The sequence below is a fragment of the Mytilus edulis genome, chromosome 3 (genome assembly GCF_963676685.1).
Source record: "Mytilus edulis chromosome 3, xbMytEdul2.2, whole genome shotgun sequence".
Lineage (NCBI taxonomy): Eukaryota > Metazoa > Mollusca > Bivalvia > Mytilida > Mytilidae > Mytilus > Mytilus edulis.
This window is the reverse complement of record NC_092346.1, coordinates 84,004,473-84,029,923: the sequence shown is the minus strand read 5'-3', so window position 1 is coordinate 84,029,923 and position 25,451 is coordinate 84,004,473. Positions and strand designations below refer to the sequence as shown.

The window sequence follows — 25,451 nt, the reverse complement described above, 5'->3', positions numbered from 1 at the left end:
TAGCTCCGTGGTATATAAGGTCGAGAAATTAATAGGAAATATATAAAAAGTTACTGGTTGAATCATAAGCATCTGAAACTAATCAAATGCCAATTTAATTTTCAAACATGCGATTTAGATTATGCAACAAATATATTTGTTTTACATTCGACATAAAAGAAATGCGTGTGGTGTTTGGTGTATCAGCTGTTCAGCCCTACTGTAAAGGACTGAAGTGCCCCCTCTCATTTCCGAGATTTTTCGTTATCATTGTACTGACATTTTTCTTTTATCTTTATTCTAAATTAGAGTATGAAAGAATATCATGAAATATGACATATATAATTGTAATCGGTAATGTTGAATTTATAGAAATGCAAATATATCAAATGCGTTATAAAAATAGTTTAAGACCACATAACAAATAGACAACAATAAGATAACAAACGAGTTAATTATAATCTGACATCATTCCAAGCATACGTTTAGAAGCTGCTCTAGGATTGCTTCTTCTTAATCCCACTCCACGTCGGTTTCTTCCACTAATTTCTAGTTGCTCTAGTCGATCTTCCAAATCCCTCATTCTCTCATTACTTAATTTTTGTTTGTATTCCAACTGCCCTATTTGTGCATCTTGTACCTCTTTCTCTTCTTGCAGTTTTTGAATTTCATCTTGTTGTTTACAGCTTTCCTCTACACCTTCATCATACAGTGAGTGCAGTTCTTGTATTTTATGTCTTTGTTTCGTCATGTTATTTTCAATTTCTTCTATCTTCAGGAGTTGAACTTTGAGCTCTTTTTCTTTTTCTTCCAGTGCAATTTTTTGATTTTCAATTCGTTTTTCAATGGCGTCCAGTTCATTTGCTTTATCTTCCAGGTCCTTCTTGGCTTCATTTGCACCTTCTCCTTCCTCGCGAAGATTTTTATTTTCAAGCTGGAGTCTTATGATTCTTTGCTGGAATATATTTAACTTTTCAATCAGCGTACGGTTTGTTTTTCTAAGTCTTTCGTTGTCCTCTCTAACTTTTTTTATGTCTTCTTCGCTCACAGGTACTTGAGCAGTTGATTGCGATATACGTTGAAAAACGTCGGCAATGGTTGGCGCCAACCGTAAAAGTTCTTGTTCCAGTACTTGCATGTCTATATTACTGTTCTGTCTGTCATTTAATTGGCCCGAAATACTTGCAGCTCCTTGAGATTCATCATTGTTCGCAACTCTGTTGGTGTTGGGTGCTACTGTAGAAACGTCGAAATTCTCTTGATTTTGTGTTGCCATCGGTTGTCTCGCCGTTTCAGATCCAGATATTGAAGCATCAGAGCGCCATGCACGCCTTGCAGACTTGTTTTGCTTTAAGTTTTTCTCTCCTGTTTCTCCGTCATGGCTAGGAAGACTGCATAAACTCTATAGGAAGGAAAGATGCAGGTGTTACAAAGTTTCAATATTTTAAAATCATTTTTTTCGATACCTCCTTTCTACGACAGATTTGTAATTTTTCATGAAATTTCTCCAATATCGAAAAATACTTTACGTCAAGCAGTTTTGAAAAAAAAGAATTGATTTGATTAACCATCAAATTGTATACAATGCAATTATTTATTTGTCTATCACGTTGAATTTTGACTGTTGGTGCTACGCATACTTGCTCATTTAAAAGTATGTCAGTTTCAAGATTATTGTCGGAAAGTCACTGTAGATTTCTATTACATTATGTATTTCTAAAGTTGGACTAGAGTTCAATATTAGTAAGACATCCTATTAAGATTTCCTTAATAGAAGGAAGCTATTAAACCAATAGTTTGAAATGGTGAATTGAATCATCCCTGCGTAAATTTTACGGACGCCATCACCAATTGATTGATAGTTATAAAATATGGTATCGGATGTGTTCCTCAACTACAACCCCGTTTCATTTTCACGAATGTGACCTGCCGAATTAGACTAATTACTGGGTTTGTACTAACATGAACAACGCCTACTCATCCGGGGCACTTAAGATAACCCTTAGGTTTTGGGGTTTGTGTTGCTTAGTACTTATTTTTCTATTTTGTGCTTTGTGTACTATTGTTTGTTTGTTTGTCCTCTCTGTTGGCCATGGCGTTGTCAGGTGGGTTTTTTTTTCGATTATTAGTTTGAATGTCCATTTGGTATATTTCGTCCCTCTTTTCTGTACACAATATCAGATGGGTTTTTCTTTCTTTTAGACAATAAAATTAACCTACTGTAGAAGAGGCAGCTGATGCTGATGATTCTGGTCTGAATTGTACATTATTATTTACTGGGGCTGCTGTACCAGATGCTCCTGCTGTAAATATATAATCATGAATATAAAGACAGAACTATGAAGTTGTTTAAGACTATATAAGGGGAAGAAAGGAGCAATAGAAACACTGAAGTACAACAAAAACAAACCCTTGGTACAGGATATTTTAAGAATTCAATAGTGTGTTGAACCTGTTTTAATGGCTAGCCAAACAATCTGCATCTTGACATTGTTAAATAAAGGCAACAGTAGTATACCGCTGTTCAAAACTCATAAATCTATGGACAAAAAACAAAATCGGGGTAACAAACTAAAATTGACGGAAACGCATTAAATATTAGAGGAGAACAACGACACAACATTAAAATGTAACACACACAGCAACGGACTAAGCATTAGACAAAATCCGATGAGAATAACCAATATAACATCAAAACCAAATACATGAATTTGGGATAGAAAAGTACCGTGACACGTCCTATAGTAATGTGAATTCACACTCAAAAATAGGAGAATTTATCACTGAAATTACAACGCTACGTGACAGAAATACAGCACAAACACACGCAAGAACTTTCATCACAGAGAAAGGCACAAGGAAATAATATAAAAGTCGACATTAAAACACACAATACGACTGTCTTGCAATTCATTACATAATTATTAATGAATAATAAAACTGGCGTTCGATTTGAAATTCATTTTTCTTTTGGTCTTTATATCTGGTTTATAATGTTAAGTGTTTGATAAATGCTGTGGATTTTGCCTTTGTCTTATTTGGTTTTCGAGATTTTCGTTGCTGTATACTTTTCATTCTTATCTGATACGAACTATCCTTGCGTCTACAAAACTTTTTAGTAAAATAATTTTATAAAGTATACTTACTGGCTTCACCTGGTGTGGTACTTATATTGAGTTTGTCTATAACAGCTTGGTATCTGTTGTCGCTATTTCTTCTCAGAATCTCACAGAAAACATCAAAGCCTTTCTCTCCAGATTGTATTAATACTTTTAGAAATTTTTCTGCTTTCATCTGTCTAGTGTTAGGAGACACATGTAAAATCTCATTCTGTTGGTGTTCAGTAAACACACCAGATTTTACCAAGTCCACTAACAGAGCTTCAACATGAAGTTCATTTTTCAAATACATCCAATGTTTCCATAATGTTTCTTCGTCAACGCTTCCCATTATTATTTTTTATTCTAAAGAGTTATTCTTTCAATTCAACCATTTTCGCCTCAATTTAAAGATATATACCAATGTTTCCAGACCTGAAGAAATTAGTCTATAGTCTGTAAAAACCAATAAACCGAATCGTCAGAGGTACGATTAAGGGTATGGTACTTTGTAAATATTCCATCAAAATGGCTAATTATTTTGTTTACAATATTTTCAAATTCTACAAGAAAATACCATTATTATGTTTGCGATGTTATTGCAGATAAGTATTTGAAATATATTCATAATAACAATAAAAGCAGTCAATAAATAAGATGATCTTTCAATTGACCTTACAATCACTTGATCATCCTTTAAAATTGTAATTCTTTCTTATGGAACATTGCCTAATTGACGCCTCAAACATTGAACTGTTCGCTTATAATGGGGTATTGTTTTAAAACAAGGATGTCAACATACATTTAAAGAATAGGGAATAACAAAACTTACGTCCATTATATTTTCAAAAAAATATCAGATAGGTTTATACACTTTTCTAAATTTAGAAATTATTCCAACACCCTCGGGCAAAGTTGGACTAAGGTGCATGGATTTGTCTTACTTTGTTGGGTTACTTTTTGTGGTACATTGTAAAGAACAGTAAACAGTAGTATACCGCTGTTCAAATTATAACTCCGCAAATATTCAAGTATTTGTATGCCTTTCTGTTTTCCTTAGTTGAATTATTTGTTTGTATTAGTGGTTAATAGTATAACATAATGTTAACTGCTGTAACCCTTTTTAACCTTTTTTTTCTTGTTATGTCTTTTTGTTATGTTCACACAGTGTTATCAATATAATGGAATTTTATGCGATGTCATACAAGTAATAGGTTTAGCTATCAAACAAGGTTTAATCCATCAATTTTGACATAAATAGAAAACCTGCACGAAGCCAAAAATATGACAGTTGTAATCTATTCGTTTGATGTGTTGTTTGAGCTTTGTTTTTATTTATTATATACCTTTTTGATCTTTTTTGCAACACGCCAGTTAATTATTTGGTAGCTCAATTATTAGCACTGACTCTCTATTTTGTAACTGAACAAATAATCTATTTATAGATACTATATAAGCTCATCATAGATACAAGGATACAAATTTGTACACTAGATGCGTGTTTCGTCTACAAAAGACTCATCAGTGACTCAAATAAAAAAAGGTGGAAAAAATGGCAACTCAAGTACGAAACTGAAGAGCATTTAAGACCCCAAATCTCAAAGTGTTTCCAAATACAGCCAATGTTATATATTCCTGGGATCGAAAATCTTTAGTATTTCTAAAAGTTCTAACTTGAGCTTTGTAAACAGTTAATTTATAATCATGACCATATCAATGATAGGACATGTCAGCACAGAAGTGCCCACTACTGGGCAGTTGATAGCCTCTGCAAAAAACCTTCAACAGTGGTGTTGTCAACCTAGTGGTTGTAAATAACCTTATCACAAATACCAGGATTAAATTTTGTTCGCCACACCCGTGCTTCGTTTACAAAGGACTCATCAGCGACATTCAAATAAAAAAGTATAACTGTGTTGTAGGAAGCAAACACATTTATAAATAGATACAAAATTTATGTTAACGCTTAGTATTGTGAAACGGCAACAAAAGTGTTGGTACTAGATACTTATTTAACATAACAACAAAGTCAAAGTCAAAGTTTTGTAGAGAGAAAAGCAATTTATTGGTAGATACTAGATCAATATTACCACTTAATCAATATTTGTACGGGGAATACCAAAATTATTAGTGTTACCACTGAATCAAAGTTTTGAAAGAGGACAACCCATTTACCATCTGCCAATAACCTTTGGACACAATCTGACATCGTACAAGCAGTTAAGCTAAAGGAGTAGGTTCTGTAAGGTCCTAAAATGGTACCCTTTTTTTGCTTAAATTTCAAATGATTTATTTACCAATATCACCATCAATCATAGCTAATACGGTGACTAGATAGGAAATGAACCCTTTTATTTAAAATTTACGTTTCTGCGTTTAATTTATGACTTCACAAATAGTACGAAAAAGTCGATCAAAATGGGTAAATTTCCATCGATTACTGGACAGGATATGTCGACAACAAAGATCTATTAAAATAACGTTTGTAAAGACATTTTACCTGTCTACCTTGAAAATTTAGGTTGTATCAACCTTTGCTCCATGTTTCGTGGTCCTTAATTTGGTTAAAATTTTGCCGATTTTTTCAAATTTGTTAAAATTTCTCATCTTGACCTATTTAGATGTAAACATCAACGCTTAATAATAAAATTTTGACAAAATAGTTCTCTCTCACATATCTTCAACTCAACTTAAAACATTTTTCATCTTGTTACATTGAACTTTTTAATCGGGGCCAAATATGGCCCATACTGAACTTACTCCTTTGTTCAGAGAGAACGGAAATAGATGTCAAGACAATTCAGAAAACTTGTCATAAACTGAATCTTCCTAAATAAGTCTCTTTTTTTTTTAAAGATTTCTACTGTCAGTTAAGCTGTTTTAATCAAATTAGCTGTCGAAAGTGTGTACGAAATGAAAAAAAAATATAAATGATTAATGTCATATCGTCATCTGAAGAAAAAATGAATAGTTTGTTAACATGATTTGTTTTTAAATCTTCAGAATGAAATATTTATCCATTGGTTTATACCGGCTATATTGTAAAAAATATCGACTTACATCTGTAACATCTTTATGTCACTGTGGTAACTTTAAAAACGAACATGTTATAGTCAACATGATATGAATAAAAATCTTTTTGAACTTTTACTAGTTTTATAAAAGATTAGTTAATGGGAAGATTGTTCAGTTACGAATGAATTATGACAGTCATGAAAGTTCGTGGGACGTTACCTTATATAGCTGCACAATTTCAATTATTTTAGAAGTCAAATCTCCTGAAATTTTGTGAAACAAAACTTTAAAAAAAGACTTTATGTACTATGCAATTAAATAATTTTAGAGTTAAATCCCGTTGACTACTCTAAGCGATTTTATATAAGTTTTAAGGGAAATAATTGTATTGGTCTAAACATTGATATTGAAATTGTGTTAAATAAAGATATTGAAAATGTCTGTAATTTCGTTCAATGATTAGCTTTTGTATATTTTACAATATGTCTCCTTAATCTTAATCCAGATGAAGTTAGTTCTATCTCTAAACTAAATAAACAGCTGGAAAACAATTTTCAAATTCCGGACTTTAAAAAGGGCAATTTCGAAAGAACAGGCATACGTGATTAATATGACAATAATAAGGAACAAGCAGTCAAAATTGTGTAGTCATGCATCATAGACATATAACACAATTGGAATACAAATACACTAATAAAAACAAAGGTTTTCGTAGTTGAAAGAACAGTAAAGTAACACATAATGACATACTTTCCCGATAAAGTAGCTATTAAATAAAATAACAATGAATGAAGCGGTATACAAAATTAAAACAACACTATAAAAACTCTTGTGTTCGAATTATACCTCTGAACCCACCCGCATCAGGAACGCAAAACGTTCAACACCGAAAGCTAGATATACAAATACCAAAACTCAGTCAAGAGTCATACGACGAAAAGCAACATAGTAGTAACAAAGACCAATAAAGGAAAAAATTAAGATAAAATAAAACGATATTTATGACAAAACCTTCGCTCATAACTTGTTGTTCAGATAAGGATGCCTGAATAACATCTCAAGTTACAAGTTGCAAGCAGTGGAATATCGCATGCCTTAAATAATGTATACTTCGTCCTCAGGTGAACTTTGTGTATTGCTTGATGTGACGAAAATCTATAATATCAAAATTGACATTGTCTCGTTTGTCTTAGACTCTAGTACTCATATGACCGTTGAGGTCCGAATTGATGTTTATGTTTGAATTAGAATTGGGTCGGAAAATTTGATGTTTATGGTTGAATGTTATTGATCTTATAATACACTGGACAAAAGAAAGGTGTAAGATACCAAGGGAATAATAACTCATGATAACAAACTGTAATGGGGAAAAAAGGACACACAACACAGAAAACTAAAGACTGACACGAATACCACCAAATATCGGTCCCGATCTCAGGTGATCCGCAAGGATATGCAGCTCAGCTTTGATTGCTGATCAAATTGATCTTAATACTAGTAGTTAACAAATATATTTCGAAGAGTGCATGGAAGACTCGGCAATGGAACGTTGTTTGTGTTGAAATTAATTATCATTGAAATGGTTATAAAAATAAATTAACTGAATACAACACTTAGATGTTTTTTAAATTCTAAGGCTTTTCTACCTTAGCTGTATTTGGCAAAACTTTTTGAAATTTGTGGTCCTCAATACTCTTCAATCATGTACATTATTTTGCTTTTTTTACTTTTTTTACGAGTGTCACTGAAGAGTCTTTTGTAGACAAAACGCGCGTCTGGCGCAAATACAAAATGTCAATCCTGGTATATATGATGAGTCTATTTGTATGGATAATTATGTAGTTTGGCATTCAACAAAGATACAGAATATATATACAATTCTCCATCTTTGGTTGAAATTCCAAGGAAACAGATATACCTATAATTTTAAGACTTTCTCTCGTGGTGTAATGTGAAATGCACACAAAATAAGAAATGTAAATTCTAAAACTTTTAATTATCAACGACCTTGCTGCCCTAATAATATGAACACATATAATATATTAAATTTTTGAATTAACATGGTTGTGCAAATAACAGAACTGTTGTTATATAGTCGTTTTGTTTACTTCACATATTGTTGTCAATTTAATGGAATTGTATGCGACTTTCATACAAGTGAGAAGTTAAGATAGCTATAAAACCAGATTCAATACACTATTTTCTAGATAAGGAATGCCGGTACCAAGTCAGGAATATGATAGTTGTTATCTATTCGTTTGATGTGTTTGAGCTTTTGATTTTGCCATTTGATAAGGGACTTTACGTTTTGAATTTTCCTCAGAGTTCGGTATTTTTGTAATTTTTCTTTTTTCTAATACAATGTAAACAACAAAACGTGACCACATAATCAGGATCCACCAGCATCGGTCAGAACCAAGCCACCAGCACAGAAAATTCTCCCACATGACAACCTTACCCACCGTATTAAATGTATTGCGTTATTGAGAAGATACTTCTTATTCATATATAAATTTGAACAAATTGTACCAAAACCGAGGCTGTAATTCTTTCAGAAATGGTTGGTCTTAAGACTATTTTAGTGGTTCCCTTCGGGCCCTTTTTGTTGTAAATCCTAATCATGGGTTTAAGCAGTTTGCTTACCGAACCTTCGCATTGCGATGAGACATGTTTCGGTATCTAGACATCCAACATTCACGTATTTAGTTATGATGTTTTCTTTTGTAAGTCTGTTGGATATTGTGTTATGTCTTATCGTTTGTGGTTTGAATTCTATTCTAATTTTTTATATGTATGTAAAAGTTAAGATGATTAATCATCTAGTTCATTTATATGATTTTAGATTAAAGCAACTATATGCACAGGATTTATTTGCTTTGACACAGATTTGATTTAGAAGAAAAACCGACATGGTTAGAAAATACAAATAATTACAACATTACAAACGCAATTCTATATTAATATTCTTGTAGTAATTAAAAAATACAGAATATAACACTATAACATCCTAATTTTGAGAATTAACCTGTGTTACAAAATATACGTCACTTTTTGTGTCGTTGATACGTTCGTATGACGCAAGTTCATAATTCTTCTGTCATGTAAATTCATGGAAAAAAGTAAAATCACAAAAATACTGAACTCCGAGGAAAATTAAAAAACGGATTGTCTCAAACCAAATTACAAAATCTAATGATAAAACATACCAAACGAATGGACAACAACTGTCATATTCCTGACTTGGTACAGTCATTTTCAAATGTAAAAAATGGTGGATTGAACCTGGTTTTATAGCGCTAAACCTCTCACTAGGAAGGTGTTGTTATTCTGTGTTTGAAATATTGTAATGTACTATTATATTATCTAGTTATGGATTTCTCTGTTCTGAGTGTTCTTGATTTATTTGTACTGAATTCTTGTCGCCTAATGTTGACATTAAAGCGGTATTGATAACTTTGCATATTAGCGGGAGATTTAGCTAGGCATAAACCGAGCATAAAACCAAGTGCAACTATTTCTTTCTTAAAATGTCCTGTACCAAGTCAGAAATATGGCAGTTGTTATCGAATAGTCCGTTTCTATGTATGTTGGCGTTTGTGTTTTTTGACAGTTCGGCGTTTCCGTTCTTCTGTTGTTTTGACCTTATAGTTGATGTGTTTCGCCCGATTTTGGTTTGTGACCAAAATTTGTTTTCGCTTAATCGATTTATGACTATTGAACATCAGTATAATATTGTTGCTTTTCTTTGTTCTTTTGTTAAAGAATGGATACAGTAAAAAAAAAATCGTAAAGTGATCAACAGTAAAATTATTTAATAAGTTACAAAACTCCTACATTTTTGCTGTTACAAGATCTTGAAATCGTTTAAGTAGTATACGGTTTACACTTGTACAGCATGACCAAGATCAGTAGAAACTCGGTGTCCTTTTTGGAATTTACAATAATTGTTTATGTATACTATGTGTGATCTTTAACTTTTATATTCACATATCAGCGTGTAATTATACTGTATAACTTTAAACTTTGAATAAACTTTGATATAAATCAATTAGAGGAGAGGATATTTTATTATTTTAGTTATTCTGCACGTACTACAAATCAATAGATCTAGTTACAGATAAACTTGACCATTTAACTGAATAAGTCAATACAAATCTATCTAGTAATTACAGAGATTTCAAATTTGAAATATTAAATATTAAATCATTTGGATTGATTCCAAATTGTCAAGTTTAAAAGACTTCGGATTTAATTTTCGTGTTTGACCAAGTATTACAATATCTTTATACTAATTAATGGAAAAGCCATGAGAACTATATGTTGTTAAAACAAACATAAGTAAATGGTGTTGATTTATTTTAACCTTTACACTTTATAATTTAAATGATTGAGAGATCTGGATACAATTGGAAAAGACTATTTTGTATAATATGATTATTGGGCAATGTTTAAAGTATAAACCTTTATAAGTTTTTCTTTGTATAATGTCAAGTTTTTAATCTTGTATTATACCTTTTACACTCATATGGGGAATACCTTTTGATCGTGGAAATGGATTTTGTGTGTAGGCGACATTTCAAAATGTCCATTCATAGTATTTTTTGCCATTTTGTATACACGCAGCACAGCCAAGCGGCCCCCAATTTGCAAAGGATTTACTATCTGTCAGAAAAAGTCCAAAGTGACCATATATCCAGATTGAACAATGCAAACTCCTTTAAAACTGAGAGGGTATAGGAAAAAAATCCGTTTCTTCACATGTTGCATCCGGCGGGTTACTTATGTCAAAATTTGTTGACGAGTTATATATAGGAACATAAAGACTTTAGGATTGATACTAAAAAAATATATAGAAACAACACTGTTGTATTCTGTGGTACACCGGAAAATTGACATAACGGCCAAAAAGTTAAATATTCGTGTAAATTTAATTTACTTGACGCAATTACTTTTGTATTTTATCTATAACTTCATTTCTATCTCGTTGAATAATCTGATTAGCAATTTCATCGAATGTTTGTAGAGTTTTGTTAAATGTTTTTGATATTTTATTGATATTTCATTCTTTTTAATTTACTTTCCAGATCTGAGACACCTTCAGAATATCGGAATAGACAATACCTCTTGAATGGTTTTATGTACGTCATTGGTTAACACTTTAAGAAACTTCAATAATGTATATTAATTTAATATATTTATATAGATACTAACTCTTTTTTTCGTATTTACACAGTATACATTGATACTGGGGGACGTTCTGTCACAGGGACAGTATAGCTAATACTTTCGTTCGTCGTTTGATTACGTTGTGCTGGATACATGTTATCTTCATTGGGATTTTTTAACACTTCAAGTTTTGCTAGCCAGTTTTTATAAAGTTCATATGTTGATGTGTTTGATGTCATCGTTGGAACAGCCCATTTTTGTTTTGTTATAGAGGTACCAAACTTATTCATGGCAGACGCACAGGGATGTAAGTTATGTGAAACCCTTTTCGGTCGATTTCCGGCAGAGAGGGATGATCTCATGCCCTGAGGTGGCAACTTCCAACGGATACCAACGCAATCTAATTTACTTTTACCAGGTTTTGTAAAACTTACTGGTTGTGCATTAGAGTCACTTTTGAAACTCTTCACTGACACACTGTCAGTAGGCGATTGTGATGTGTAATATGTAGTAGCAGACCTGTCGTCTGTTTCGCGATCCAACCCGGTCCAAGTGACCCGAAGACCTTTTTTCTTTTGAGATTTTTGGTCCTGTTTACTACTCACTGAGCTTCCATCCTCGCTGTTGAGGTCGGAATCTTTCATAGACAATGTCAGTATTTCATATTCTGGCATGAAATAAGATTTTCTTAAAATACTTTTCTCTGGAAATTGTTTCTCGTTAAGATGATGGTATTTATTATGCGGTTGAAAGAGTCCCATATGTTTGAAATGCTTCACATACGTTGGATCTTCATTTTCATATTCTACGGGAAACATATTGAAATTAGATTTCAGATCCTTTCTATGTTTTGCTGAATCACGTGACGATGTCCTTGATAAACTTTCTCGGCGAGTTTCGTCATCCAATGCTGTACTAGTATAGGCAGATGAGGACATTTTCAATGTAGGTAGCGATGATACTTTTGAGCTGGTATTTCCAGATCGACCTCTAATTTGAGATCTGATTTTATCTTGATTTTTCCTGAGATATTCTGATTGCCTTTTCATCTGTTCTTGTCTCCTAACTAACTGCTGACTCTGACTGTCGATACGATTGGCCTCCATTTGCATTTCGTTGCTAAATTGCTTATTAAGATGGTTTAGTTGAACAAGATCTTTTAGACTTTCTCGTCTGATTTTGTTCATTAAACCCCCGTTCACTGCCACTTCTCCTGGTATACCCTGTCTTAGTTTCGCAGTAAGACTATTAGCAAGGAGATTTTTATCAACTTTCGATTTTCTGTTTATCAAATAAACGTCTTCTTTTACGAATTCTTCAACAGTATAATATGTCTCTTTCGGTCGTTTCTGTTTTTGTGAATGATCAGATTTCTGCTCTGATACGTTGATATTCTCCTTCTCATCAGAGATTGAACGTTTCCTCATCTTGATAGTCGATGTTTTTGCCCTCGAAATTGATACTGCTAACCTGTAAATAGAAAGTAATAACACATGTACAAAATCACATCATATTACTGCATAAAATCACAGGATACTTAAAAATTTTCGTACAAGTTCTCAAAATCATAAAATATAAATTCCGACACTATCAAATGTCGAAAAGTATGAACGGTTGGATTGACGTTTATGTCCCGTTGTTAAAATACTTTAATAATAGAGGTGAATGTGTTAGAATAATTGGTAGGATTTTATAATTTCAGATTGGATTCAGTTAATTCAGTAGAGGTTTTCATCGAATAAAAGAAAATCATAGTATTAAAAGAAAAGTGATAATTAAATTAAAGGAAATGGGGAATGTGTCAAAAAGACAACAGCCCAACCAAAGGGCATAAAAAGTCCAGGGCCACCAATGATCGAGTCTTCAACAACTCGATAAAATCCCGAACACGGGGGGGGGGGGGGGGGGGTAGCTTCATCTGGTCCATTAACAAAAATGTGCACTAGCTCAGTGAAAGTGAACGTCAAACTAAGCTCCGAAAAATATAATTGAACGAAATTTTAAGAATTATACAAGGCTAATAAACATTGGTTGATATCATTTTGATATTTCTTACACCTTTAATATAATTCTCCATTCTTAACCTCTCATTTGTATGACATCTTGTCTGCATTTTAGTGGAAAGTATTTGGATTTTGATAGTAGACTTATATTTTCAATGAAAATCGGTTATGAAATTATTCCCTTAGTATGGATCATAACATTTACTAAGGTATCTACAAAGTAAACAGATTAATGTCTGAATTTCATTATAAAACGTTAGAATTTAACAACTAAATAAGATTAATGCACTAATTACTGTAATCTTATCAACACATTCATACTATACACCTTAACATGGGAAATATCTGCAAATAAAAAAATCAATTGGGTTGTTTAACTTTCTAACACAGTTTTCAAGTCCAAGCTAAGCACACCTGGATACAAAACTCCGGACTTTGAAGGACGAGTGGTTAACAAGAACGAAACAATATATGGATTGATGTTTTACTGTAAAACAATGATCAAAGTATATGATGTTTTACTGTAAAACAATGATCAAAGTATATGATGTTTTACTGTAAAACAATGATCAAAGTATATGATGTTTTACTGTAAAATAATGAACAAAGTAGATGATGTTATACTGTAAAACAATGAACAAAGTAGATAATGATATGGTGTAAAAACACTGATGAAAAAAATAGATGAGGTATTACTGTAAAACAAGGAACAAATAGATATTGTCTTTTGAAAAAAAGAATTTTAAAATGTGAATATAGGAGGTAATTAAAATAATAACAAACAAAATAACAAACAAACAAACTGCAGTAAACAAAAAACTTCGCAGAAATTTTATTCAACAGCATAAACCCCGCCAAGAGACGGGAGACTGAAGTGCTCCGGAAGGTAAAGTCACACAGTGGTTCAAATTGTGTATGATGGTTGTTAGTTTTGCTTTCACATTGAAAGGCATAATATCATATACTCTTGGATGTTAAAGCTGCAGGAGTCAATCCAGGACTATGACATAAGGTGGTACGAATTAGGTCCCTGTTTGATTATATGTCCATACGCTGAGCTAAATATGCAAGATAGCAGTCAATATAAAAAAAACTTGTAGAATTTGATTTATTAGTAAATCCTTGAATGAGTTTATTTGTATTGAAAATCATTATTATTGACAAGAGAAAATAACATTGAGAAAAATAGACATACATGAATCCTCATTAGCTTAATTGTGGACTATGAACAATATATATGCCTCTTTACATCAGAGACATATATATAAACATGGACATATATAACCACATGTCTCTGTTTACATTAAGCGACTAGATTGATAGATACATTCAAACTCATTTTAATAATTGAAGATAACATATACAAGTGAAAAGCTTAAAATTATTTTAATGAAAACCAAAAAGCTTTTTATATGAAATACCATAAAGAAAATTATGCAATGTATATATATATTGATTTATATGTGAAATGACGACGATTTAATAACATGATGAATATAAATACAGTATACCGCCATAATAATGTACAGTGACTGTCAAATATGATCATCGCGATAGCAGATGAAATTTGCGCAAAACTTGCAAAATCCTTGTTCTGAATAAATATATAAAAAAAAGTCAACTTACTTGTCAGATCTTATGTTTTAACTTATATGTATTATCTGTCCAATACATCTATATATATATACCCGAATCAGATCAATGTTACCTCCTTATCTAATCTAAAGTACCCTTCAGAAAGCCAGTGATCTTTAAACGACTTATTGGTACTTATCTATCAGACTATCCAATCGGTGCAGTCGAAAAACAGTAATAAATTTTTAAAAATCAATGTAAATCAATCACTGTACTTAAAACCTACAAACATATTGTGTACTTGTTACACTCAGTGAAGGTTGTATGTCAATAATGTGATTAATTCTTTAGGAGCTGAGTGTCAGGAGAGCGATGTCCTCTATTTATAAAATGCACTTGCAAAATATGATTCCATACCTTTATATAGATATGTTTACTTATTCATTGAAATAAATCAAATAATTTATCATGTTCTTGTACATGTACATACAATGAAATATCACAACTACTTGAAAATCAACAACCCACACCATACAGTGCAAAGTTTCAAACTATAGCCCAACAATCAATGCAGCAAAAGGAACAAAATAAAATACACCAAATAACCGAGGACTACATTTATGTCACCTAAAACAAACGTCATCTTTTTTTCAAGAACCATGTCTACATAAGATATTCATGTCAACACCGAAGTGTTGACTACTGGGCTGGTGATACCCTCGGGGACGAAACGTCAACCAGCAGTGGCATCGACCCAGTGGTTTAAATAGTTATCAAAGGTACAAGGATTATAATTTTGTACGCCAGACGCGCGTTTCTTCTACATAAGACTCATCAGTGACGCTCATATCAAAATATTTATAAAGCCAAACAAGTACAAAGTTGAAGAGCATTGAGGATCCAAAATTCCAAAAAGTTGTGCCAAATACGGCTAAGGTAATCTACGCCTGGGATAAGAAAATCCTTAGTTTTCAAAAATTCCAAGTTTTGTAAACGGGAAATTTATAAAAATTACCACATTATTGATATTCATAACATTACTGGGCTGGTGATACCCTCGGGGACGAAACTTCCACCAGCACTGGCATCGACCCAGTGGTTTAAATAGTTATCAAAAGTACCAGGATTATAATTTAGTACGACAGACGCGCGTTTCGTCTACATAAGACTCATCAGTGACGCTCATATCAAAATATTTATAAAGCCAAACAAGTACAAAGTTGAGGAGCAAAGTTTAAGCATGAGCTGACGATATCCTCAACGATGTTAGTTATAGATACAAAGGTATAAAACAAAAATGACTATAGTTGTGTTATTGGCACTCATACCACTTCTTCTTATAGGTATGACACAAAATATAGGTAATTGAAAAAAAAAATAGCTGATATTCGTAAAAAGGAGATCCCGGAATCATAACCATAAAAATGGTGAAATAAAAAAATAATTTTCCAACTTTTGCTCAAGACACTTTAGCTGTTGTTGTTTTTTTTTTTTTATATCAAAGAACAGCTTCTCAGCAGTGTTTGAAAAGTTATTCTTCTTTAAAAAAAACTTGTATTGAAGCACAGACCTGATGAGTTGACACCGCCGACGGAACGCAAGATTGCTTAGTATCGCTTTCACGAAAAAAATGTCGCAGGCTTGACAGAAGATATAAAAGCGCAAAATTGCTGTTGGCCAAGTATTCTTTATTATCGTGGAAAGTTTTCACAAGCCACTTTGAGACAATACCAACTCTCTTACAAAACTCGACATTGGAAGGACTTTTAGGACAGATCAGTTGGCTAATAGTTATAGTTATCAAAGGTACCAGGATTATAATTAAGTACGCCAGACGCGCGTTTCGTCTTCATAACACTCATCAGTGACGCTCATGTCAAAATATTTATAAAGCCTAAAGCCTAAAGTCACCTAAAGAATCTAGAACTAAATGATTTTTTAAATCACACATATACCAAAAAGGAGCTAAATAATACCACTATATTTCCACTCACTCTATGTCTATCTATCTGCTTTACAGAAAAATGTTTGAAGCAAATTTCAATTATGTATGTTGTTTCGTTATCCATAAAGTCGTGTCATTTAGGTTATTTTCTAATCAACAATGTTCGATCAAATTATATTTGCTAATATTTATCACCAGGTGTATGGAATATAAATGAAAAATACTATAGAACTTTAAACATGTCAGTCTGTATTATTTAATACCATCGTCAAATTTGGAATAGATTATCCTGTGTCAGACTTCATATAGTATGATACAATATGTTAAGTTGAGTGCAACGATATGGTTTATCTCTGAACATAGGATGTTTACATCAAATTGTTGAAAACCTAAGCACGAATTTCTGACTGAAGCCTATGCTTTGTATGGAGTGGTCCGCTATGATTAATTTTCAACAAATTTAATTATATTTGCATAAACGTGAGCCATTTTCACCTGCTTACTTTGAATTATAAAACCATACATTTGCTGTAAGAGTAGTTTCCGCAATTATGATCATTTATGCAATATTTTTTGGGGGTGAATCCCGTTCATTTGAAATAATGGTTGGGACTGAATTCTATAGACTTGATTTTTCTAACGAAACGATAAGAATAAATGCCATGGGTTGTAGTTAAATAACAGTAATTGGAAAAAAAAAAATATTCATGCGTGTACTTTAAAGGTGAACACTTCAATCAAAAATATCGACAAAAATGGGATTGCAGACCATTTTTTTTTAATGTATTGCCTAGGAAGAGTCAAAGGGATTACAAACTATGAAAGAAAAATAACAAATATGAGTAACACATAGTTCTAATTTAGGAGGGTAACTGGAACTCACTTCTAGAAAGTAACTAGTTTTACAATCATTGACTTTAGAGCTCTGCATTGTTGGGGGTGGACTTAATATACTTACATTAACATTTGAATAAACCCTATTTTGTTATTTCTCGTTTGTTTATCATACTCGTCATCAAAATTGGTATTCACTACCGGACATTGATTGTTCCAAGATAAGCTCTTAGGGATCTAAAGACCTGGGTTAACGCTTTTTAAAATAAAATGTCAACGGAAACATCATCATAAATCAGTATCAAAGTAAATACGATTTCAGTATCCTTCACCAATGATTCAAGAGAGAAAGAAGGAAGTTGATAAAGATATAGTGATAGCGTCGGTGGATTATTTGGGATAAGTCGACTGATATTTTATTGTCTAATAAGAGACTACCTAAGTACCATACTGAACAAAAATGAACAATAAGTCAACTCGTAAAAAGAAATCATTGTGACCTTTTCGATACATCAAGAATAACCTCGGTTTTCTATTACTTGTACTTTGATTTATTGCTATAAAAGTAAATATAATAATCAACACCATGAATTTGAACTGTCTTTGGATCTGTTAGCATCTCCCAAAGGTCAATATAACCGAGAATTAAAAAAAAAGCTTATACAAAACAGGGTGATATTTACTAAAAAATTGTATACTAGATATCCATTTTTATTTAACTTAGATCATCTTAAAAAGTTTTATGAAATGTTTTATGAAACATTCTGAGTTATGAAGCACTGAATAGATGATTTCATTACCAATGATAGAAAATAGATTAAAAAAATTCCTCTTGATGTTTTGTTTTTGATAAAAATAAAAAATATTATTAAGATAAAAAAAATATGAGAAAATAGAACCTACCATAATGACGATTTTCAATCTGGACGCCATTTTTTGGTGTAGATATATAACGCTTTCAGTTCCAAGTGTATGGTATTTCAGCAAGGTATCCAATAACATTAATTGTATAACCTTGATGGTTTTAAAAAATAGTATCTTCTTCCATTTAAATATTGTTAATAACCTTATTATCAATTTATCTCGTTGAATAGGGGCAACCGTAGGCAAATTTCTTCTTATGTATTCGAGAAAGAATAATTAATACTTTTATGGGCTTTAGTCGTCAATGTACAAATAGACCTGAGTATGACCTTGATGTATGTAAATATACATTCTCTGTATTCAAGTAGGCTTTGTTGATTTGAAAAAAATGACACTTAACCAATTAAGGTTTAACAAAGAATACCATTTCAATATTTTACTTCTGACACTTTAAAGTCTTATTTACAGAACAAACTTGTTAAATCCTAAGGTCACCTCTGGAAATATTTCAATGTTTTATGCATTCAAGTTTTTATTCCACTCGACATGACTTATGGAGATTGATACAAAGAATTTCATGAGATTTGCTGAAGATATTGGGACTGGTTAAAGATTTAAATCTTTACTATGCAATTGGATAAACAAGGTACACCAATTTTAACAACAAAGAAAAATATAGTAAAATTACACATATAATCATATATGTATTTGACAAAAATATGTCAATTCATGCAATGTTATATTTAAAATGTTAATGTGATGTTTTGAAATGTTTATCTTCACACGATCTCAACAAAGACATACATTAAATTGTTGAATAAGTCGCATAGGAAAAGAAATCAGGATATGATCACTTTAATTTGATACTCGCATGGTGCTTACTGATTCGCTATTCAGCAAACATGACAAAACTTAATATACAATGAAAGCAACATAAAACTGGTAAATAACAAAACAGTTAAAAAATACTTTACAATTGTCTATAGAGAATCCATTCAAACGTTATACGTGTATTTGATTTTTTTTTCTAGTAGACGACAAGGAGTATTAAAATAAAGGTCTTTTCAAAATCTCAATTCAAAAGTAATAATATAGAGTATATCCTGATTTACGATATATATCCGAATTCTTTTGAAATAAAATAACCTGAACTGAATGATTGGATAACACAAGGTATCAATCTTTGATTTCATTTGAAATCTAATAACACAGATTATTCAGTGTTAACTTTAGAGTAACATTTTGAAATGCGTTTGGTAAAATGCATCAAGTTGATAATATAAAAGAAGAATATGACTATACTTTTAGATTTCTAGGTTCATTTGTATGAAAAAAAGTCCCTTCCCCCATTCTTGCGCCTTGTTAATTCATTAGAAGGTTGACGTATACCCCGCATCTATGCATTTTAAAATACTGATATTACTTATCGAGTAAACTGTATATTTGTATATGTTCCTTTAAATGTACACTCTGTTTTAAATGGCCAATGAAGTCAAAAGGGAGTTGAGTGAAAAGAAAAGAAGTTAAACTCAACCATATTTATGTTCATGTTCCAATGATATTCATGTTCATGTTTCTGTATGTGTCTCAATCATACTTTTGTTCATGTTCCAATGATATTCATGTTCATGTTCCTGTATGTGTCTCAATCATACTTTTTGTTCATGTTCCAATGCGTGACCCAACCATATTCATGTTCATTTACAAAGAAAATACAACATACCGTCTATATATACCAACAATCAAAGATCTGTATCAAGTGTTTTAAGCCTCTGAACGTTTTAAGCCCCAGTCCAGTTAAGCCGTGGGTGTATTTAACAAATACTTTCAAAACACCTGCAATTAGCAAAAACAATTAATTATATGTTGTGTCATGATTTGTGTCCAACTTTCTGTCTCCTTATGACCATTATGGTTGTCTTTCTGATATTGCTTAACATATCGCCCTTATTTTATTGATTTTGTATTTTCATTGTGTCAAGAATCAAATTTATTCGTTCAGTATATATATATGTTCACTTGTTTGTGTTAATATGTCTTTTGATTGAGTTAAGCCATTTCAATTGATATTTTATAGTGTGTGTTTTTTATGTTGTGATGTTACTCTATTGTTGAAGGTTTAAACCCGCTGAATTTGTTTACACGTATCCTAAGTGAGGAACCTGTAGTTCAGTGGCTGCCGTTTGTTGGTGTGGTTCATAAGTGATTCTCTCTTTTTTTGTATATAGATTAGACCGTTGGTTTTCCTGTTTGAATGGTTTTACACCGTGTCATTTTTGGGGCACTTTATAGCTTGCTGTTCGGTGTAAGCCAATGCTTTGTGTTGAAGACCGTTCTTTGACCTATAACGGTTTACTTTTACAAATTGTAACTTTGACGGAGAGTTGTCTCATTGGAAAGCATGTCACATCTTCTTATATCTATTTATATATAATTACATTAGATGTATGTTTCCGATTATAATACTTTATTCTGATTGGCTAACTGCACATCACGTGTTATTCCGTAAGCAGTTGCATTGCTCAATACAACTTTTCATTCATGATAACACGTGGTCCAACAATAAAGTGCACAGGTGAATTAAATAAAAAAATATATAAAATTCGTGTTTTCATGATTATAGCTAAAAAATGTAATTATAAGTATTGAATGCTTCTTTTTGTAACTTTATAGGGTTGTAAAAGCGTTGACCGTGCGCACAGTTTTAGAATGAACTTCGGTCAACACTTTTACACCCCAATAAATTTACAAAAAGAAGCATTCAATTCTTAAATAAAAAAAACTAATGGTCAACCGGCAAGAAAATGTTCCAAGCAACCAAATGAGAGTCGTATGAAAGAACGGGAGATAATATTGGAAACATCCAAAGACAATATAGTATGAATTGTCATACAAATACGTATGTTGTAGTTGACATTAAAAATTAGAAATATGAAAATTGTTTGCACCTGGTTTTTTTAATATGAATTTGAAAACTGCATCACACAAGGTTAACTTAATATTGTAGAAGGCAAGCGTATACACTATGTTACATGTATATCAATTTGTCTAAAGCCTACACCCGGCCACGTCAACTGTACATGTTTGTCCATCTGATGAGTTAAGCCTTTTTCAACTGATTTTTATAGTTCGTTCTTATGTTGTACTGTTATACCACTGTTCCAGGTTAGGGGAGGGTTGGGATCCCGCTAACATGTTTAACCCCGCCACATTATTTATGTATGTGCCTGTCCCAAGTCAGGAGCCTGTAATTCAGTGGTTGTCGTTTGTTTATGTGTTACATATTTGTTTTTCGTTCATTTTTTTTTTAATTTAAATAAGCCCGTTAGTTTTCTCGTTTGAATTGTTTTACATTGTCATATCGGAGCTTATTATAGTTTAAACATATTTATTTACAGTGTAACAAGTTTTGCAACTTATATTAATCCCTCTCCACTTTGCGGGTGCGAGTGTTATAGCTGACTATGCGGTATGGGCTTTGCTCATTGTTGAAGGACATTTGTCTCATTGGCAATCATACCACATCTTCTTTTTTATAATGACCGAATTTTCTTGTTACCAAAATATACAGATTTTGACGATTGATAGCGAATGCATATGCTAACTATCCTATCATACTTATTTAAGTTTATTTTGAATTTACAAGTGTATTTGATAGAGATTTGTGTCTATGGTGGCACTCAAATTTAACTAAAATTGAGAATGGAAATGGGGAATGTGTCAAAGAGACAACAAACCGACAATAGAACAGACAACAGCAGAAGGTCACCAACAGGTCTTCAATGCAGCTAGAAATTCCCGTACCCGGAGGCGTCCTTCGGCTGTCCCCTAAACAAATATATATACTAACTAGTTCACTGTTTGTGTTTTCATGTGTTCCGATCCCACAGTCTGAATTGATTTTGATATGATCGTGAAAGTTCGTGAAATTACTCAGTTTTTAAAAGTCTTGACATATTTTCGTTTTGAAATAAACAACAGAAATCTGTATTTTTGGGGTGTACAAGTACATTGTACAAGTTGATATTTTAGTCGGGGGAAAATATAATTCTAGTTATTAAAAGACGGACGAAAGATACCATAGGGACAGTCAAACTCATAAATCTAAAACAAACTGACAACGCCATGGCTAAAAATGAAAAAGACAAACAAACAACAGCACACACGACATAACATAGAAAACTAAAGAATAAACAACACGAACCCCACAAAAAAACTAGGGGTGATCTCAGGTGCTCCGGAAGGGTATGCAGATCCTGCTCCACATGCGGCACCCGTCGTGTTGTTTATGTGATAACAAATCCGGTAAATAGTCTAATTCGGTAGGTCACATTCATGAAAGGTAAGGGGATTGTAGTTACGACCTAAGGAACATATCCGATATCATTTGTGAAACGGTTATTCCATAACGGTCAACCAACTCGTGATGGCGTCCGTAAAATTTACGAAGGGATGATTTCAACTTCACCATTTGGAACTCTTGGTTTAATAGCTTCCTTGTGAGCAGCAACCCTCTATCAAGAAAATCATGATAGGAAATGCAAGCACGGGAATATCGTATCAATTGGGAGATATATACCCCGTATGCAGGTGCTGCTGAAATGTTGCTACTTAAAAATGGAAAGTTCACAATTTGAAAGCTGAAATCATCTCTTTTGTCGTAAAGTTTTGTTTTCAACCGACCCTCATTGTCAATTTCTAGATGCAAGTCAAGATATGAGGCCGACTTAACTGTATCTGTAGTATCCTTTATCTCTAGCTCGATTGGATAGATGCGTTCCACATAGTCACCAAATTTTGAATTATTTAGTGAAAGAACATCATCTATATAGCGAAAAGTAGAGTTAAAGGATATTGCTAACTTCTTATCTTTCTTCCTTAGAAGTTCCTGCATGAAGTCAGCCTCATAATAATAAAGAAACAAGTCGGCAAGTAGAGGGGCACAGTTTGTTCCCATTGGAATGCCGACAGTCTGTTGAAAAACACGTCCTCCGAACGTAACAAATATGTTGTCAATCAAGAAATCAAGCATCTTGATAATATCAGTTTCAGAGAATTTTTATTTGTACCAATCTGAACTTTTGGGGTGTACTAGTTGATATTTTAGTCTGAGGAAAACATAATTCTAATTATTAAGCTTTGTACCAACCTTCAGTAATTGCGAGTAATTGTGCATTTTATTTATCCAATCAAATCTCTTAGGTCGGTTTAATCTTTGAGTCCTTATTATATCAGTGATTGGTTTTTCAGTGTACCGATTGGAAGAGTCTTACCCTTCTTTATGTATTTTTAAACATCACTGTTGGAAGTTATGTCAGAGAGTTTAAAGACACATTTAGCTTTGCTGTATTTATTAATTGTTTTCGTCTATTGGTTTTATAAGAAATCATGCTGTTCCGTTTTTGTTTTTTTTTCTTGTAAAAGATCCCCGCCGGGTTTTATTTACGGTATTGCTTTAATCAATGCTGAAGGCCTTGCGCTAGACATGTAGTTGTCGACATCATTATCCTTATATGTGTATACTGGTGGTCAGGTTGTCTCTTACGACCTTTTCGAATAACTTGATGTAATTCTAATCGTATCGATTTTTATGATTTTTCCCTTGTATTTAAATATTTTTTTTAAAGTTACCAATGTCATTGTTCATATTGATTAGCTTTTAAAAATAACTACCCCACTCTTACATTGATCCTTTCATACAGCAACATGATAAAGGTTGCGTTTTATTTCTTTATATTAAGCAGGGACCAGTATTTTACCATTCAAGAGCTAACAACCACCATTTACACAATGGTGTTTATTTAAACAAGCGAATATAATTGGTAAGTTATGATTAAACCAAAACAGTATTGCTTGAAGAAACAATGCTTACCTGAGGAGACTGGTCTATTCCTTATAACTTGCATCAGTTAAATAAACTACACCAGTAAAATCAATGTTCATCAATGTACCCGTGGTCTTTGTTATCAACAAAACAGTATTAAGTTTAATATTGATTGAACAGGACGTCTGTGGAATTAAATAAAACTATTATTTAAATGAGAGAAAATCCTATTCGAAACTTACTAATGCTCTTAGCAGACATGCTTGGATAAATAATATTTAAGTATAGTTAGTCAATTGCATTAAATCTACGAACCCTAACATATTTAAAATAAATTGAATAAAATCATAAAATTTCTAGTAGGTGTTTAAATTTGTTATTGCTTCTGATAATCAGGTGAGAAGAAAATGACGCTTTCGGTTTGCATAATTCCAACTATAAAACCTGATTTGATTCAAAATTCGTCGAATAGTTTACGGATATACCGGAACATAATCATTGTAACTTGAACATTAAAAAATTAAAAAAAACTACATGTAGCCTATTTGTGAATGATCATCAAAATACAATAATACAATTATGAATATACTAATGTTATATGAAAACACGTCTGTATGTTTAAAAGGCTGTCAAAGAAAAATATTTAAAATCTAACCAGGCTCATTTCTACGAAAATGTATTTGGGACGTATTAGAAATGAAACTTGGCATTGAACTTATTACTTCAAAGTCGAAATTTTGATTTTTTTTTAATTTAAAAATATCTGTGAGTAATCATTTTTTTTATTTTTTTTTCAATAATTGCGATAAAACTGTTCAGTGACATTTAGTTGTTAATTTCAATGTCATTTGGTCGCTTGTGGAACCGGGTTGTCTCGTTTACAATCAAACCACATCTTTAAGACAACAAAAGGATAACAGACAAAAGGAAAAACAAACAGCGGAAACAACAAGAGGATAACAGACAGAAGACACACAGAGAAATACAAACAACGAGAACAGCAACAGTTTGACAGACAGAAGTCACGCAGAGAAATACAAACAGCGAAAACAAAAACAAAAACAACAAAAAGGTTACTAGACAGAAGCCATTTTTTAAAAAGATTTAATAAGCAGTAAAGAGAACAAAAGGATAAAAGACAGAAGACA

At 32.2% G+C, this 25,451-nt stretch overlaps 2 protein-coding genes across 5 annotated transcripts; both read right to left on the bottom strand.

Annotated features, from left to right (window-relative positions):
* Positions 1–260: 260 nt before the first annotated feature.
* On the bottom strand, positions 261–3,812 carry LOC139517638 (myosin heavy chain, clone 203-like). Its single transcript, XM_071308912.1, has 3 exons — positions 3,126–3,812; positions 2,200–2,282; positions 261–1,381 (listed from the first exon to the last, which is right to left on the bottom strand). Exons 1-3 carry the CDS (start codon positions 3,427–3,429, stop codon positions 431–433), a joined length of 1,338 nt encoding a protein of 445 aa, XP_071165013.1. The 5' UTR covers positions 3,430–3,812; the 3' UTR covers positions 261–430.
* Positions 3,813–9,889: 6,077 nt separating this feature from the next.
* LOC139517637 (uncharacterized) lies at positions 9,890–24,558 on the bottom strand. Of its 4 annotated transcripts, XM_071308907.1 has the most exons (3): positions 24,352–24,486; positions 20,203–20,315; positions 9,890–12,728 (listed from the first exon to the last, which is right to left on the bottom strand). In XM_071308907.1, the coding sequence occupies exon 3, from the start codon at positions 12,683–12,685 to the stop codon at positions 11,318–11,320; it is 1,368 nt and encodes a 455-aa protein (XP_071165008.1). In that variant the 5' UTR covers positions 12,686–12,728; positions 20,203–20,315; positions 24,352–24,486; the 3' UTR covers positions 9,890–11,317. The 4 variants fall into 4 exon arrangements, with proteins under 4 accessions (XP_071165008.1, XP_071165010.1, XP_071165009.1 ...); XM_071308909.1 differs by lacking the exon at positions 20,203–20,315 and having other exon boundaries at positions 24,352–24,558; XM_071308908.1 differs by lacking the exons at positions 20,203–20,315; positions 24,352–24,486 and adding an exon at positions 18,519–18,753.
* Positions 24,559–25,451: the final 893 nt, after the last annotated feature.